This window comes from Saimiri boliviensis, chromosome 10, assembly GCF_048565385.1.
Source record: "Saimiri boliviensis isolate mSaiBol1 chromosome 10, mSaiBol1.pri, whole genome shotgun sequence".
Classification (NCBI taxonomy): Eukaryota; Metazoa; Chordata; class Mammalia; order Primates; family Cebidae; genus Saimiri; species Saimiri boliviensis.
In genome coordinates this window covers 8,899,711-8,916,772 of record NC_133458.1, presented here as the reverse complement: position 1 = coordinate 8,916,772, position 17,062 = coordinate 8,899,711, and the positions used below count along the sequence as shown (strand labels likewise).

Sequence of the window (17,062 nt, the reverse complement as noted above, 5' to 3'; positions counted from 1 at the left end):
AATGTATACTTAGAGAAGAGTCATTCCCTATTCTATTCCTTGAATTTCATTTGCATCTACCCATGAGTAATGTTCTATTTCTTGATCTGGATATGAGATTACACAGGTATATTTATTTCTTGTTAAAGCTTATCTCTCGTGATTTGTGCTTTCTTTGGTATGCTTCACAGTGAAAAAGCTGAAAAAGTACCAATGAGATGTGTCAGTCAGTATTCAATGAGGGAGGCAGAATCACTTAAGTATTACTAAATGAGGGAATTGTTATAGGAATTAGACCATGCACAATTATAGGATGAGTTATGGAAGATGGAAGATCAAAGAACAGTCACTACCTAACCTTCTGAAAGCATGGCAAGTTGGACAAGTTGAAACTGCAGGGGGCCCTGATAATTCAAGCACATTCAGCTGCTGCAGTGGGGCCACAAAGTGTTTAGAGAAAAACTCCATAGAAATTTAGCTACCACTTCTGTAGGTCCTCAAACAAGTATCTGGTGGTGGCACTGGGGCTATTGCTTATGGGCAGGACTGGCCATTGGGAAGAGATGGACACAGATTGAGGGAAAGCAGGATGAGCTGGAATCCACTGGTGTCTGTATGCCACGACCACTAGCAACAACAACTGTCACAGAGTAATGGCTATGACTTCACTTCTCCTCCCAAATAATACTAAAATTTTTTTTTGTCAAACTCTAACCTGAATTTAGAACAGGAAATGATTCTGGGAAAGTAGTTTCAGCTATAGCAAATTGACACAGAGCAAACTGCCACCAGAGACATGATTATAGTCTTAGGGTAGTGACTGTTGACATGGAGAAAAGGAGAAAGATTAGGGAGATGTATATAAATTAGAATTGATCAGACTAGTCAATAAACTAGATTTGAACAATGAGGGAAAGGGAAATCTAAAATGACTCTGGGGCTCTAACTTAAACAGCTGTGTGGGATGGTGCCACTGACTGAGGCAAAGACTCCAGATGGAGAATGCGGAGATGATGGCTGCAGGGAGATTGGGCATTTAGTGTTGCCCATGTTGAGTCTGAGACGGTGATGGGGATTCCAAGATCCTATGCAGTAGGATCTAGGGATATATATTTTTAACGGACTTTTGCTTATGACAACAATCCTCATTGTGACTGGATTTATCCTCCTATCTAAAATAGCCAAAAAAATTGAAAAATATAGGAAACAACACTTTCAAGACATTGGACATCAAGAAGCAAGGGACAGTCCTCCCTGAGCAATGGAAAATAAATCCAGAACAAAGCTCAAGAATATTTATGTAGATATTAAAATATCCAGCTGCCAACAAGATAAAATTCACGTCTGCAGCCAAAAATTACTAGGTATGAAAGAAGTAGGAAAACCACCTATAATTAGGAGAAAAATCAACCAATAGAAACTGATCCAGAAATGACACAGATGTTAGAAATACAGAGAAGGATATTTAAACAGTCATTATACTTGCATTCTGTATGTTTAAAAAGTTAAGTAGTGAATATTGGTCTCCCCCTCAAATTCATGTTGAAATTTCAACCCCAAAGGTAATGGTATTAGGAGGCAGGACTTTTGGGATATGATTAGATCATGAGAGAGAACCCTTGTGAACAGAATTTATGCCCTTATAGAAGAGGCCTGAGAGAGGACCCTTGTGTCTTCTGTGATGTAAGGTTACAGCAAGAAGATGGCTGTCTATGAACCAGGAAATGGACCCTCACCAGACATGGAATCTGCGGTGACTTGAACTTCCCAGCCTCCAGAACTGTGAGAAATAAATTTCTTTATAAACTACCCTCTCTCTAGTAGTTTGTTGTAGAAACCAAGCAGTTTCATGGAAGCTTTTAAAAAAGAGTATATGGCTGGGTACGGTGGTTCACATCTGTAATCCCAGAACTTTGGGAGGCTGAGTTAAGAGGATCACAAGGTCAGGAGTCTGAGACCAGCCTGGCCAATATGGTAAAGCACCATCTCTACTGAAAATACAAAAATTAGCCATGTGTGGTGGCAGGTGCCTGTAGTCCCAGCTACTTGGGAGGCTGGAGCAGAAGAATAGCTTGAACCTTGGAGGCAGAGGTTGCAGTGAGCTGAGACTGCGCCACTGCAATCCAGCCAGGGCTACAGAGCAAATTTCCTCCTCAAAAAAAAAAAAAAAAAAAAAAAAGTATAATAATGGGGGAAGAAAACAAATTCTTTTTGTCTACTATACTCTCAACACTCCAGATAAAATATTTGTGGTCACCAAAATGTGGGGCTGCTTTTCCCCATAAAGCAATTCTCCAATTTTCTACAAACACCAGCTGAGTGTTCTACAGTTCAACCAATTCTGACACCATCTAATGGAGTTAGAATGAGATTCCACAAGTCTTAGTCACACGTCTGACCTCACTTCGGCTGCCAATTTTAAGTGCAAGCTTCCAGTACTTCTGACAGGCTGGCTATAAATTGGGAGTTCCTATAACCTCCTCATATTTGGTCTTTTGCTAGAATGGCTCACAAAACTCAGGGAAGTGCTTAAACTTATCACTTCATTTTAAGGGACATTACCAAGGATGTGGACATTCAGCCTCATCCTTTGTGGCAGCCAGAGGGGACAAAATGCTAGGTATGGAAGAACCAAAATAATGAAGCCAGATGAAGAGGTACACAGAGCAAGGTACATGGGAAGGGGCATGAAATTTCTGTGCCCTCTCCAGGCATGCCACCTTTCCAGTACCTTCGCATGTTCAGCAATCTAAAAGCTGAATGAAACCTGTGCACAAGAGACATGAAGAAAACAGTATCGAATTACATTATAGTCAAATTACTCAAAACCAGTAATGAAGCCAATCTTAAAAGCAGCCAGAGGGGACAAAATGCTAGGTACGGAAGAACCAAAATAATGCTGACAAATATTTTATTAGAAATAATGCAAGTAAGAAAACAGTAGAGCAACATCTTTGAAATTCTGAAAGAAAAAGAACTCTCAACCTCATTCTATACTGAGTGAAAATACCTTTTCGAAACAAATGTGAAATCAAAGCATGTTAGACATAATAGAGTTGAAAGAATTCACCACCAGGAGACCCACAGTGAGGCAAATGTTAAAGAAATCCTTTAGACAGAATAAAAATGATACCAGATGGAAATACGAATCTATAAAAAGAAATAAAGAGCATCCAAAATGGTAACTACATGGGTGCATCTCTATACTTTTTCTTAAATTTTAGATCTGTTGAAAGATAACCAACTGTTTTTTTTGTTTGTTTTGTTTGTTTGAGACAGTTTTGCTCTTGTTGCCCAGGCTGGAGTGCAATGGCATCATCTCAGCTCACCACAACCTCTGCCTCCTGGGTTCAAGTGATTTTCCTGCCTCAGCCTCCCAAGTAGCTAAGATTGCAGGTGCCCATAAGCATGCCTGGTTAATTTTTTTTGTATTTTTAGTAGAGATAGGGTTTCTCCATGTTGGTCAGACTGGTCTTGAACTCCTGACCTCAGGTGATCCACCCACCTTGGCATTCCAAAGTGCTGGGTTTACAGGTGTGAGCCACTGTGCCCAGCCTATAACCAACTGTTCAAGCAAAAATAACAATGTAGTGTGATATTTATAGCACATATCAAAGTATAATAGACAATAACAATAGCACTAAGTTTGGGAGGAGAGAAATTAAGTATATCATTGTGAAGTTCCTAAACATGCAATGGTATCACATCACTAGAGGATAGTCTAAGTTAAAGGTGTATAGTACAAACCATAAAACAATGCTAAAATAACACACAAAGAGTTGTAGCTAATAAGATGACAAAAGAGGTAAAATAAAATCATTAAAAAATACTGAGGAAATATAAAAGGTAGAAAATGAGGAAAAGGGGAATTAAAAACACATAAAACACATAGAAAGCACAAAGATAATATATTTAAATTTAACCATGTCATAAATCTCATTAAATGTAAATGGTCTAAAGACTCATATAAAAGACGGAGACTGTCAGATTTGATTAAAAAAAAAATCAAACATCTACATGCTGCCTCAAAGAAATACACTTTTAATATAAAACATAAAATATACTAAAATATATAGCATGCTAACAGTAATCAAAAGAAATTTGGATTATCTATGTTAGCATTAGAAAAATTGGTTTTTAGACAAATTATTACTATAGATGAAGATAGTAATTCCATATTGATAAGGGGTCAATTGATCAAGAGAACATAACAATCCTAAAAGTTGATACACCCTTCATTAACAGAGATTCTAAATACATGCAGTAAAAAAAGTTCCTGTATTAAGTTGATTAGGATAATGCCTCCATCTGCACCCATGTTGCTGCAAAGGCCTAGATTTTATTCTTTTTTATGGCTGTGTAGTATTTCATATTGTGTATGTATCATATTTCCTTCATCCAATCCACCATTTATGAGTAACTACATTGATTTCCATGTCTTTGTTAAACAGGATACTTTCTAGAAATGCATTTTATTTATTTGAGACAAATAAATTTCTCAATCACTCAAATAAATGCCTCTGTCACTCAAGTTAGAGTGCAGTGGCATGATCACAGCTCACTGCAGCCTCGACCTCCCAGTCTCAAGCAATCCTTCTGCCTCAGCCTCCTCAGTAGCTGGGACTACAGGTGCATGCCACCACACCTTGATAATTTTTTTTTATTATTTTTAGAGACAGAGTCTATGTTGCCCAGGCTGAGATGCATTTTAAACCAAAAAATACAGATTAAAGTAAACAAATACAAAAACAAAGACTACGCAAACACCAATTATAAGAGAGCCAGAGAGGCTACATTATCAAAATAGACTTTATAATAAGAATATTTCCAGCAATAAAGATGGATATTTCATAATGATAAGAGTTAATTTATTAAGAAGATGTAAGAATCTTAAATGTTTATGTACCTAATTAGAGTTCCAAAATACATAAAGCAAAAACCAAGGGAAGCATAAAGAAAACTGACGAACACAATTTTAACTGGAGATTTTAGTACTCTTTCCTTAGTAATGAGTAGCACAAACAAGCAAAAAAGTAAGAATATAAACCACACTATTAACCAACTTACCTAAATTGTACTTACGTAACACAACATCCAACAACTGCACAATCACAGTATCACTGAAACAATGGGTGTTGTTTCTTCTACTCCACTTAAAAACCTTATTTTTTTTTTTTGTCTTAAATGCACTAGCTCTAGTTTTGGTGGTTTTAAATAGAAACAAACTACCACACATTTTTGTATCGTTTCGTTTTTAAGAGAATGCTTCTAACGCTGCACCATTAAGTATAATGGTTGCTGGTTGTAGACTTTGGGACTTTTAACTAGTCTTTTACTGTTTTAACAAAAAGAATTTTAATATGAGGATTTCTTTAATTCTTTCCTTGCCTTTTCCCTTTTCAATAAGAGTGGACCACTGCTGAGGAAGCCAGACCAACCAGAGAGAGTAGCCAGTGACAGAGCTCCCTCCAGGTGGCAGTGAATTGGCTCATCTCCTCCAGCGAGAAAGACAGAATCTGAGTTCAGAAGAATATGCATGCTGAGGTTTGGAGAACCGAACACCAAAATAGCAACAGAGTTCATTTGACGGGTGCTACCTCAAGTAATTTATATTAACTCTATTGTTAGTTATCTTTGCCAATTTTGCTGTTTACTTCCCTCCAATAAATATTTATTGCATCCCAACTTTTATGCTCAATGTTGTGTCTGGCACTCTAGAAAAACACAAAGAGACTGCATTTTCCTTTGTGAGCTTCTGTGCATTCTGACTTTGGTCTCCATGGTACAGTTACCACAGGCACTGCCACCATCTCATGGGATCCTTTGGGTGGGTGTTCTTTCTCTACATTTTTGAGATCTGCATGCCTTTTGATGTCAGCAGTGGCCTTAATGTAGGATGTTGGCCAGGGGCCAGGTTCACTTTGCAGGACCTGTGGTGCTGGGCCTCAGGGCAGGGGTCTGCCCAGCAGAGGACACATTTCTTGTTCTTGCTGCTCCAGTTGTGCTTCTGGCCTGAGACCCTTTGGGACAGCTGGGGAAACTTCCTGGGCTACATGATGGGGGTCAAATGATTCAAATTATTGGTATGGGTTTTCTTGGGTTCAGTCCAGACCCTGCAAAAAACCAATAGTTGAGATGAGAATAAAAAGAGAGGAGATGGACAGAAAAGCCCCCAAATCCATCCACCAGGGTAAGGGTGAGGGTGGAAAGAGAGGATGTGGGTACATATTCAAGTCAGTGGACTTTAAGGAGAAGATGAAGAAAGGAGTGACCAAGCTCTTGGTGATGATTCTTCAAGCAAGTGCCTTCAAAGTAGCCCTGAGATGGCAAGTTTTAAGTTGAGGGGGCTTTTAGGGGCCCAAGTAGGGAGGGATCTATAAGGAAGAGGGCCAAAAGGGCTAATTTGCTGTGAGGCAAAATTTCCAAATTTCTAAAAGTGCCTGAGTCAATGTACATTTCAATGCATAGACGGGTGTTACAACACAGGTGGAAAGGTATTTATTAGATGCTCTTAGAAGCTGAGGGGGTATAGCTCAGGGGTAGAGCATTTGACTGCAGATCAAGAGGTCCCTGGTTCAAATCCAGGTGCCCCCTGGAAGGAGTCTCTTTTAAGTAGCAGAGACACATATTAATTAGTACCTTCAGGTTGCCCCAAGTCCTATGGCAGATTAAGGGGAGGTTGGTAGGAAGGAAGTGGAAAAAGAAGACATGGAAAGGAATCTAGTCATCTATGGGCTGGGCCAGTGGAAAGTTCCAAAACCAGGAATGTGGTTCTAGCTGTGATCTTATTAAGGTGATGTTGTGAACTCAGGCGGGCCTTTAATGACAGTCTTCATTTTTTCTTTCAGGCGTGTAACGTGCAAGTACAGACTAAAATCAAAGTTGCCAAACATGTCTGAGCACCAGAATGCCATCTGGAGATTGATTTGTTAGGTCTGAGAAATTTTATTTTTCTTTCATTCCATCACCCCACATCACAGAAAAACCAGATGATCTCCTGGGCTGCAAAATTTAGCAACCACTTATGAAGCACGTACCAATTATTAATGTGCAGTATGAGCACTTGCTCAAGTCCGGAGACATAGAACACTCACACAGCAAGTTAAGCAAAGCAACTTTATTCCTCAGACAGGCAAGGGACAACAAAAGCCTGGGATTTAGGGTGAGCTGGTCCCCCAAGGCTCAGGAAGCTGCTCAGGGCAGATGGGAGTCTCACCTATGTGTGTCCCACTTCACACTGCAGCTGAGGGACCCTGAACACCCTCTGCTCTCGGTTTTATACCCAACAGCAATTTGGATCATTGGGCTAAAGTGCTGCAGGACGTCTTGTTCTAGGTGTGATGGGAACAGAGTCCGAGTTTAGGATAGTTCCTCCTTATCTCAGGACACAGCACTCCCAGCACATTCTCCAGTTATTCTGAGAACTACAACCAAGAAAAGAGGGAAGCACTGGGTTGGCCAAGGCCGTCTGAGGACTTGTCCTGCTGGGTCGTTTAAAAAGCCTTTCTAGGATAATGTTAATGGCTTTCCAAGCTGATGTCTTTCCCACTGAGAAGCTGTAGGCCTGTGGATTGCCAGGTGAAAGGGGGTTGGGTTTAGAGGAAAGAGGAGAGCATGAATGGGTTGTCTGCAGCGGGGCTGTTCCCATGGACTGACCAAGAAGAAACTGAGGTGTTGATGTGGCTGCACAGGCACTTACCAGAAACAGTTCTAGCAAGTGAAGCGTGCAACTCAAGGTAGAGCATTTGCCTGTAGGCCAAGAGGGCTCTAGTTCAAACCCATGTGCCTCCCACACCCCTTCAGTTTTCTACTTATTGAACAAAATCCTTTTCACCTCTGGGGTCTGGAATGGTATTGGAATCTTCCTGCAAGGAGAGGAGAGAGAATAGACAGCGGAGAGCTTTGCCAGAAAGCCTCTGTAGTTTCTTGTAGGCCCCAGTGAACTTCTCCAGGTGACTCTGTCCCCTCATTAATCCTTATCCTCAGAGCCTTGAAACAGTCCCAACTGCCCCATAGAACTGAGGTTTATGGCTTTTCTTGAATAAACCTAGAAATTGACCCTCCCCTTCTTGAAACCCAAGGCAAAATTTACATTTGTGTTATCTGAACTCCTTTCTCAGGAAACCTACCAGCAGTCTTCCCAGATAGTATCAAGAAACTGAAATTTACCAGATCCCCACATCTGAAAAGTTAGATGCCAGACCCGTCACCCATCATGGCCATCTAGATGACCACCTGCTACCTGTTGGCCAACTCCTCTTCCTTGCCCCTCCCTAATCCCTGTTTCCCCATAGGAGGCTCCACACTATGCCCCGGGGCTACTTCCCTGCTCCTTGTGTTCATGTGTGGACTCCAGTATCTGCTTCATAAGGGAAACACCAGATGTGCTTGTTGGGGGGCATCTGCTTCCCACCCGAGCAGAGCCTCCCAGTGCCCACTGGGGCAAGTGAGCTGCAACGTCTTCTCAGGGAGGTGAACAAGGTGAAATGCTTAACTGGGACTGTTTGAATCTGGGAGAACGACTGGCAGAGGCAGCGGTTTCCCCTCTGTCTGAGTCAGTGCTCAATTACTCCTTGCGGCAGCATCCCATGGGTGACTGGCTGTTTCTTGAGGACATTCTTATTTCAAGTCAATAAGACCACATCCTTACCAAAAGAGAGACATCTGTTCAATTCATTTCTGCAAGCGGTATCAGACCCCCATGTGCGGGTTACTGCCTCATTTTGTACCACTTGAAATTCTGATTTGGGACACAGGACCTCTCTTGCCCAGCATGCTCTGCTGGGCTCACTCCATTTAGTCTCTCCATAGACTTAAAAGCAACCACAGCTAAAAGCAAAGACTGAACGCAAACAAAAAATTCTAACAATTTTTTAAAAAAAGAAAAAACAAAAGCAAAGATCTGAACCCAATTCTGCTTAACGTTTTCTCCCCAAACAAGAGTATAATAGTCCATAATAACATAATTATAGCCGCCATCTGCTTACTCCCATAAAATACCAGCCTAAGAAACAAACACTGCTACCCGTTAAGGGGCAAGTCAATTTCTTTGCAAGTTTTGAAGAGAGGAAGTTGGAGCCTCATCTAGGAAGCCTGGCCTTGCTCTTGCATAGCTACAGGCAGCAGCCACGCAGGAGGGAGGAGCCTCAGCACTGTCCAGCATCAAGAATGCGCCCTGGAGTGCGTGGGGATGGGGAGCCTGGGGAGTGGAACAGCGAGGGTGGGGCAGGGGCTGGCAGGGGAACAGGAGGCCAAGGATGGAAGGGCTTTATAGCCACCACACAGAATATGGATCCATGCAATGCAGCTCAGAGCTACCCTCTGTCCTTTTTGGCTCTCCAGGCTTCTTTTTCTCCTATGTCCTCTGCATCCAGGTCTCTCATTGGCTGGCTCCACACCAGCACTCTGGCTCTGCACCCTCCTCTCCTCCCCACTTCACCCCTGGGCCACCTGCTCTCTAGGAAGGGGAGCCCCATTAGATTAACACCTCCAGCCCCCATAAGTAGCTCAGGAGGGGGATGGGCCCGTGGGGCTGGACAGCCCCGAGTCTACCTTTCTGGAGCAGACCTCGGGCCAGGCAGAGGCCGTGTCTGCTCTATGCCAGGGCTATGACTTGGCCTGGTGGGAAAACAGTGCATCGTCCCCATGATGACTGCTTTTCTCCTTTGGAGGAGCACTGGGCAATGTAACTAACTCTTATTTTTTTGAGGGCCCAAGACATATAAAAGCTTCTTTTTGAGGTAATTTCTGGGAGCTGCATTCATCTGGACTTTACAACGGGAGATGAGATTTGAATGATGGTGAGGGATAAGGGCCCACGTGGGTAGGGCCGACAGGGAGAAACGGGAGCTTGGGATGAGGCACTTGCCAAGGCTGAAGTGGGCTGTATTAAAGTTCCACAGTGCATACAGGTGACCCTTGTGCAATGAGGGAGTTAGGGGTGTTGACACCCCTCCCCCACGCCAACTTGCAGTCAAAAATCCAGATATAACTTTGACTCCCCCAAAACATAACTACTAATAGCCTACTGATGACTGGAAGCCTTCCTGATAACATAAACAGTCAATGGACACATATTTTCTATGTTCTATGTGTTATACACTGCATTCCTACAATAAAGAAAGCTAGAGAAAAGATGTTATTAAGAAAATCATAAGGAAAAATGTATTTACTATAGAATGAGTGGAAGTGGATCATCATAGAGGTCCTATTCTTTGTCATCTTCATGGAGTAGGCTGAAGAAGAAGAGGAAGAGGCAGGGCTGGACTTGCTGTCTTGGGGCAGCAAAGGCAGAAGAACATCTCCGTGTTAAGTGGACCCACAGTTCAAACCTGTGATGTTCAAAGTTAAAACTGCAGTTTTATTTACAGACTTTACAGATTCAGGGCCAGGCTTCCTGGGTCAAAGAACTGAGAAGTGCAGAACCGTCTTTGCTGATTAAATGCAAGCCCAGACGAAGGGTGCTTGGACTGGAAGCAAGGCCTTTTGGTCTGCAGCTACTGTACCCTAGCACTGGCACCTGGGCTGGCCAAGCAGTTATCTCTGACTCTGGGCTGAGCCCCACGCGCTTCTTGCCTGCAGCTCTTTCTTCACACCTAGAGTGGCTTCAGTCTGCTCCCCCGCTAGGAGGCCAAGCCTTGCTTCCCTTTCAGTACCGTCTTCTGGCCATTTCAGCCGGCTCTCCTCAGCCTGAAGTCTTCAGCTCCTTGGAGGGCATGTGGATAGAGAAGCTAGAACCATTTCGTCAGATCTCACTTGGGCTCTTCTGGTACCTACGGAGCTACTGTAATTTGAAAATCAGCTCACCTTCTGAGAATCTGATGGGTGTGCCTCTCTGTAGAAGGTACCTTCTCTAACAAACAGTTTGTTCATGTGTTGCTGACGGGGACTTAGGAAGTTCTTCAAACATATCTGAAGGGGAAAGGTCCAGTGACTTGGTGTTTGTTCCTCCCAGCAGGACCTGAATAATCCTTGGATTCTGCTGCTGGGCAGGCAGAGGCAGGGTGCTCAGGCCTAGAGCAGCAAATACCCCAGGGGCAGCACAGCCACCTCCACCCTAATGCCGGCCTTGCTGGGGACCCCCTGCCTGTCCCAATGTGGGAAGGGAGCCCTGATTAGGAAGTGTGAGTAGTCCTGTAATTGGGAAGATCTAGAGTTCATTTTTTGAAACTGTGACTTTGGGTGAATTCAAACATTGCAGAAAGGTGAGACCTAAACATGGTGCTTATGACGAGACTCTGCTTGGGGGCCATCTGAGCAGCCAGCCAGCTCCCACCCTGATGATATTGCCACTGGGTTACAAGGCATGGAGTGTCTCAGGGTCATCACAGGCAGGGGTGTGCAGTGAGAATAAAACAGGAGTCATGGGCTTTTCATGGGGATCCAGAAATAATCAGACAACTGAGGCCTTTGAAGCTGGGACCGTGACTTCTGACATCACTAACAAAGCTTTAGGACTCAGGCCTAGATCGCCCCTTCTCTAACAGGACCTCACCGATAGCCAACCTGATCAACAGCTTTTCTGTTCTTCTACAAACACCTGTACCACATCACTCATAGTTTCTGATCACTCATCACTCAACATACTCATATCTTTTATGGCCATTCTTTGTATGTCTTTTCAGCTTCCCCCTCTGCTGTCAGCTCCTTTTCCCTTTCTTGGCATCTGTTATGTTAAGCATCTTGAAAACAGAGAATCTGACTGGTCATTATCCCAGTGCAGGCAGAACTGCACGTCACTGGTTCACTTGTATATTAGCTGGAAAGAGAGGAAAATGTCAAAGAAACGAATCAATATCCTGAGAGAGAGAGATGAAAAAGTATTCCATCTGTTAAACAACACACATAAAAAGGGTCAAGTATAGAACAGATAATGCTCAGAAATTAAGAAAAAAGGACAGAGGATATAAAAAATTAAATAGAAAATTTGAAAAATAAAGTTGAGGCAGCTTCCCAGAAAGTAAAAGAACAAAAAGACAAAGGAAAAGATAGTAAGAGAGAAAAAAATAATAAAGTTAGAGGTTAAAACCATGATGTGTGAAAAACAACTGGTGGGCTTGGTACAGTGGCTCATGTGTATAATCCCAGCACTTTGGGAAGCCCAGGTAGGGAGGATCACCTGGGGCCAGGAGTTCAAGACCAGCCTGGACAGTTCAGATCCCTGTTTCTACAAAATAAAAAAATTAGTTTGTCATGGTGGGATATGTCTGTACGCCCAGCCATTAAGGAGGCTAGGATGGGAGGATCACTTGAGGTCAGGAGTTCAACGTGATGGTGAGCAACACCCTGTCTCAAAACAAACGGATAAGCAAACACACACACACACACACACACACACACACACACACACACACTAATAAAAGTCCCAAAAAGAGAACATGATGGACAGGAGATTATACAAGATGATTACTCATAATGAAAGGACTTGCCTATCCATTAGAAAAGATTCTCCAAATGCCCTGCACAATGAATAAAAAATTATCCTCATCAAATACGTCATAGTATGATTACAGAATATCAGGACAAACGCGAAGATCGTCAAGGCTTAAAAACTGAAAGGAACAGGTGATAGACAAAAGACAGATGATCACAATGGCACCTGACTTTTCAATAGCAATACTAGACACTAGAAGACAACAGGAAAAATCCTTCACAGTATGAAGGATTGTAAGTTGAAACTAGAAATCTATGTCTACCCAGACTGCTAATCAAGTGTGTAAGTAGAATTATGGACATTTTGAGGCATGCAGTCTTAAAAAAAATTCACCTCTACTCACGATTCCCAGAAAACAACTGGAGGACATCCTCTGCCAAAATGAGGAAGTAAATTAAGAAACATTTGAGACTTGGAACCAGGAAGAAGAGACTCGCACACAGGAGACAGAGATGGAGAGAATGTCCCGGTGAGGGTGGAGGAAGTCCCAGGGCACAGACTGTGCAGCAGGCTCTACAGGGCAACAGAGAAGGAAGCTGGAGAGCTACTGGAAAACAAAATGTGGAGACGTTAATTATCTAACAGTTTTTACAATGTGGTTTTGACAAGCATTTCATGGAGCAATGAAAGGTTGTGGAAAATCACAGATGCTCCAAGAAAGCTGGGCAGTTGAAAATGTGAGGTTATCACTAACTAGAGGAAAAACAAAAAATTATATCAGAACTCTTAGTTCAGCTTAAGATTATATAGATTGGCCATAAAAACTACTGACATCCTAATAATTAAAACATGGAAGATAAAATTGAACAAAGGGTAAATATATAGTATTTTATCTAAAAAGTTGAGATACACAGTAAACAAATTAGAAAACAGAAGAAGTCATGAGTTATAATCCTCATCTACAAAAATAAGTCAGCTAATGATGTCTAAATCTGATAAATTATACACAGTATATTATGACATATTTATATTACTTAAAATTATAGAGGCAAACAGACTGGAAGAAACAGCCAAAAGGGTGGAGAGTGGCTGCCTCTGGGTGGCAAGAGGGAAATACAAAGGGTTGAGGTTTCTTTTATCATTAGCTTTAAAAACAGTGTTGGAATTTCAAAAATAGTTGCACGAGATACTTAGATTTAAAAAAATATATGTATGTAAGGTTAAAAACAGTCATGCACTGGGGATGGAGGTGTGGTTCTCATGCTATGCTGTCTCCAAGATGCTTCCCAGGACAACTCCAAGTCAGGGCCTAAGAAGGTCCCCAACTGTTTCATGAACTGGATTTAATGCAAACATCCCAGACTGTGATAACTTCAGATGTCGGTATTGCATGTGTCTCAAATTGTGTCACCAAACTGCTATTTTGTAGTGTAAACAAGAAGAAATCAGACATGTAGACCTAAATGCTGTTCCAGCAGTAAATGGAAACGCTCCTCCCAGCTGCTGCTGTCACCAAAGACTGAGGGAAAGGGGGGAGACATACAGGCATGTGAGCAGGGACTAGGGTTTGGGAATTGGGGATGGACTTTTCTGGGGTGAATCTGTGTTAGAATCCGTTGCTGGTCTTAATCTCTAGAAATAAGTAGGAACTTCCAATGTGCTGCAGGACTGCCGGGTATGACTACCAACATGAAAGGTGCTTATTAGACACCTACAAGAAGGAGGGGGTATAGCTCAGGGGTAGAGCATTTGACTGCAGATCAAGAGGTCCCCAGTTCAAATCTGGGTGCCCCCTACTGCACTTTTTCTATTCATACAAACTGCTACGTTCTTCACAGAAGCTGTTGGTCATATTCCAGTTTACATCCATTCCACCTACGATTTTCCCTGGAACTGGAAGCTACAGGTCAGGCCAACCCAGCTGCAACCTGGATGGATAACTTCTTCCCCTCTTCCTGCACCAGTTCCATAGATATCCCTCATATTCTTGGTATCTAGCTCCCTCTCTCCCTATATATGTAATTTCTCCAACTCTACTGGATTCTCAAATAGAAGGTGGAGGCTGTGATGCAGAATGCTTCTGGGGTTTTCCAGGGCAGACCAGGTAGCTGTACTACAGCAGACACCCAGAAACAGACAGCGAATGGTACCCAAGTTATCATCCCCCTGCTCCCTTCCCACAGCAGCACTTTGTGCACTGGAGTGGTGGCCAGACCAAGGGAGAAACATCACAGCACCCAGCACTTCCATGCAGGGCAGATATTTTCCCCTGGAGAATCAGTTTCTCCCATACCAGAGCTCACTCACACCCTTGCTTCAACCCTGTAAGCCAAAAGCCTGGCTCAGCTACTCCAACAAGGGAGACAGAGGCTCTGCAGTGTTCTTTTTTTTGAGATGGAGTCTTGCTGGCGCCTAGGCTGGAGCTCAGCAGTGCGATCTCAACTCACTGCAACCTCCGCCTCCCGGGTTCAAATGGTTCTCCTGCCTCAGCCTTCTGAGCAGCTGGGATCATAGCTGTGCACCACCATACCTGGCAATTTTTTGTATTTTTATTAGAGACGGTGTTTCATCATGTTGGCCAGGTTGGTTTTGAACTCCTGACCTTAGGTGATTTGCTCGCCTCGGTCTCCAAAGTGCTGGGATTATAGGTATGAGCCACTGTGCCCACTAGAATTCTGAGTTTGTTCTGTGGGCCACAGGGAGTCCTGTGCCCTAAAATGAAGCAACCAGTCAGGCCATCTGTTTCAGGAGATCATTTAGAAGACAGTACAGAGAATGATTTGGAGTTTGCCAAAAGACAAGGACAGGAACTGGTGTTATTTTCTGAACCCTTACTATGTGCTAACAGCATACTAGGCGGTTTATCATGTTATCGTATTTGTCCTAAGAAACTTATCCCTGTTTAAGAAGAAACTGAAGCATATAGAGTTAAATAACTCGGACAGTGACACAGAGTAAGAAAAGGAATGCAGAGGAGAAAAAGGCAATCCAGAGAAACTTTCAAGCTAAAATATATAGGACTTGGTGACTCATCAGATGTAAGGGATGAGGAAAAGATGACAAAGAAGAGTTGGGAAATAAACATTCCTTTGTTCCAGAGAGAAATATGGCAGTACCTTCAGTGGAAAGTGGCCAATACAACCTAACTTAGGGTAGAGACTGGGCATGCTTTGGGTGGGGGAAGGAACAAGACTGAGAAAAAATTCAATCAATTCAGTTATAGGGACAAGAGTACAGATGGGGTGGTTTGCTTTCGAAGAAAAGAGGAGAATGTTTTCCCTGAGGCAGAAGGGAAGGGGCTGATAACAGCTCGAGAGAGATGTCTCTGTGGTAGGGTGGGAAACCGAGGCGCTGAGGTCTGGCTGCTTCAATTCTCTCCATAAAGAAGAGGTAACGCATCACAAGGACAGAGTGTGGGGAGACAGCAGGCTGCTGCTGAACCTGCAGTCTGAGCAGAGGGACCAGGACAGTGCAAAGAGGAGGGTGTCGTTCTGTTGGAACTGGGATCCGGCGCTGCTCCTCTCTGGACTCTACCTCTCAATGGGCACTGAGAAGACTGATGTCCCCAGACACACTTGTCCCTGCCTAAGTGGCCACAGGGAAAGTGCCAATGATTTTACTCTCCAGCTCTTCATGTTTTAATTCTATGCAGATCCTGGCCCAAGGTGTCGAGCTCACTCTCAGGAGTAGACCAGGTTACTGGTTTCCTTGTGTACAGCCCAGTTCTACCTCCCGTCAGTCACACATTACCATGTTTTGGGTGATCCCCTCAGTGGAGGAATCCATTTGCTCAGGGGACATTTGCAGATTTTTACCACTTCATCCCAGGCTTGGCTGCAGTGGACTCTCACCTCTAAACTGTGAGGATCGCTGTATACAGTCTCCAAAAGAAGACAGTAAAGGAGATAAACAGAAACTAGGACTTGCCAGACAAAGAAGATAGGAAATTTAATCAAAAGTGTTACCAGCATAAACATGGAATATAAATCATTAAATCTCCCATTTAAAAAACAAAATATTTCACTGGATTAAAAAAAAACACCTTTATCTTGTTCATGAGAAATACATCTAAAACGTAAGGATACAGAAATTTTAAAAATAAAAAACAGAAAAAGGTAACTGTACCTATGACAACTATATATGATGTAGCTATATTAATACCAGACAAAATAGTTTTTGAGGCCCAAAGCATTCCCAGGGACAAAGTCATTTTGACAAAACGCTCAATTCACCAAAAACAGAAAGTAATTCTAAATTTGGTATGCCTAATAACATAACCTCAAAACACAAAAAGTGGAAACTAACAGAACTAAAAAAGAGAAATGGACAAACGTCCACTGGATCCTTCATGTGAGAGATCTTAAAAACCCTCGTGAATCTGTAAACAAGTACACACAGTATCAACAGGATCCGGAAGATTTGGACAAGACTAACAAACCTGACCTGACTAACATGTATCTTGCACTTAACTGCAGAACATGGATTTTTTTTTTCCAAGCACACGTGGAACTGACTAACATGAATTGTATACTGAACCACAAAGCCAGTCTTAACAAATTACAAAGTACTGAAATCATAAAGACCATGTTTTCTGATCAAAATAAAGCTACAAATTAATAACATCAAAAAACTAACAAATCCCACAAATACCGGAAAATCCTCATATGTTTAGATTACAAATTATACTTCTAAATAACCCACTGGCTAGAC

General features: G+C 42.6%; 1 protein-coding gene and 2 non-coding genes across 3 annotated transcripts in view; 2 read left to right on the top strand and 1 right to left on the bottom strand.

Moving 5' to 3' along the window:
- Positions 1-6,501: 6,501 nt before the first annotated feature.
- On the top strand, positions 6,502-6,573 carry TRNAC-GCA (transfer RNA cysteine (anticodon GCA)). Its single transcript has one exon. It is a non-coding gene; the product is annotated as a tRNA-Cys (tRNA).
- A 508-nt stretch (positions 6,574-7,081) lies between these two features.
- The window catches only part of LOC104651703 (uncharacterized), a 33,653-nt gene continuing 23,672 nt past the window's right edge, over positions 7,082-17,062 (bottom strand). The window contains 1 exon segment of the mRNA XM_074379878.1: positions 7,082-12,959. Coding sequence (XP_074235979.1) covers positions 12,748-12,959 — 212 coding nt within the window. The 3' untranslated portion in view covers positions 7,082-12,747.
- Positions 14,076-14,147, top strand: TRNAC-GCA (transfer RNA cysteine (anticodon GCA)). The gene has a single exon. It is a non-coding gene; the product is annotated as a tRNA-Cys (tRNA).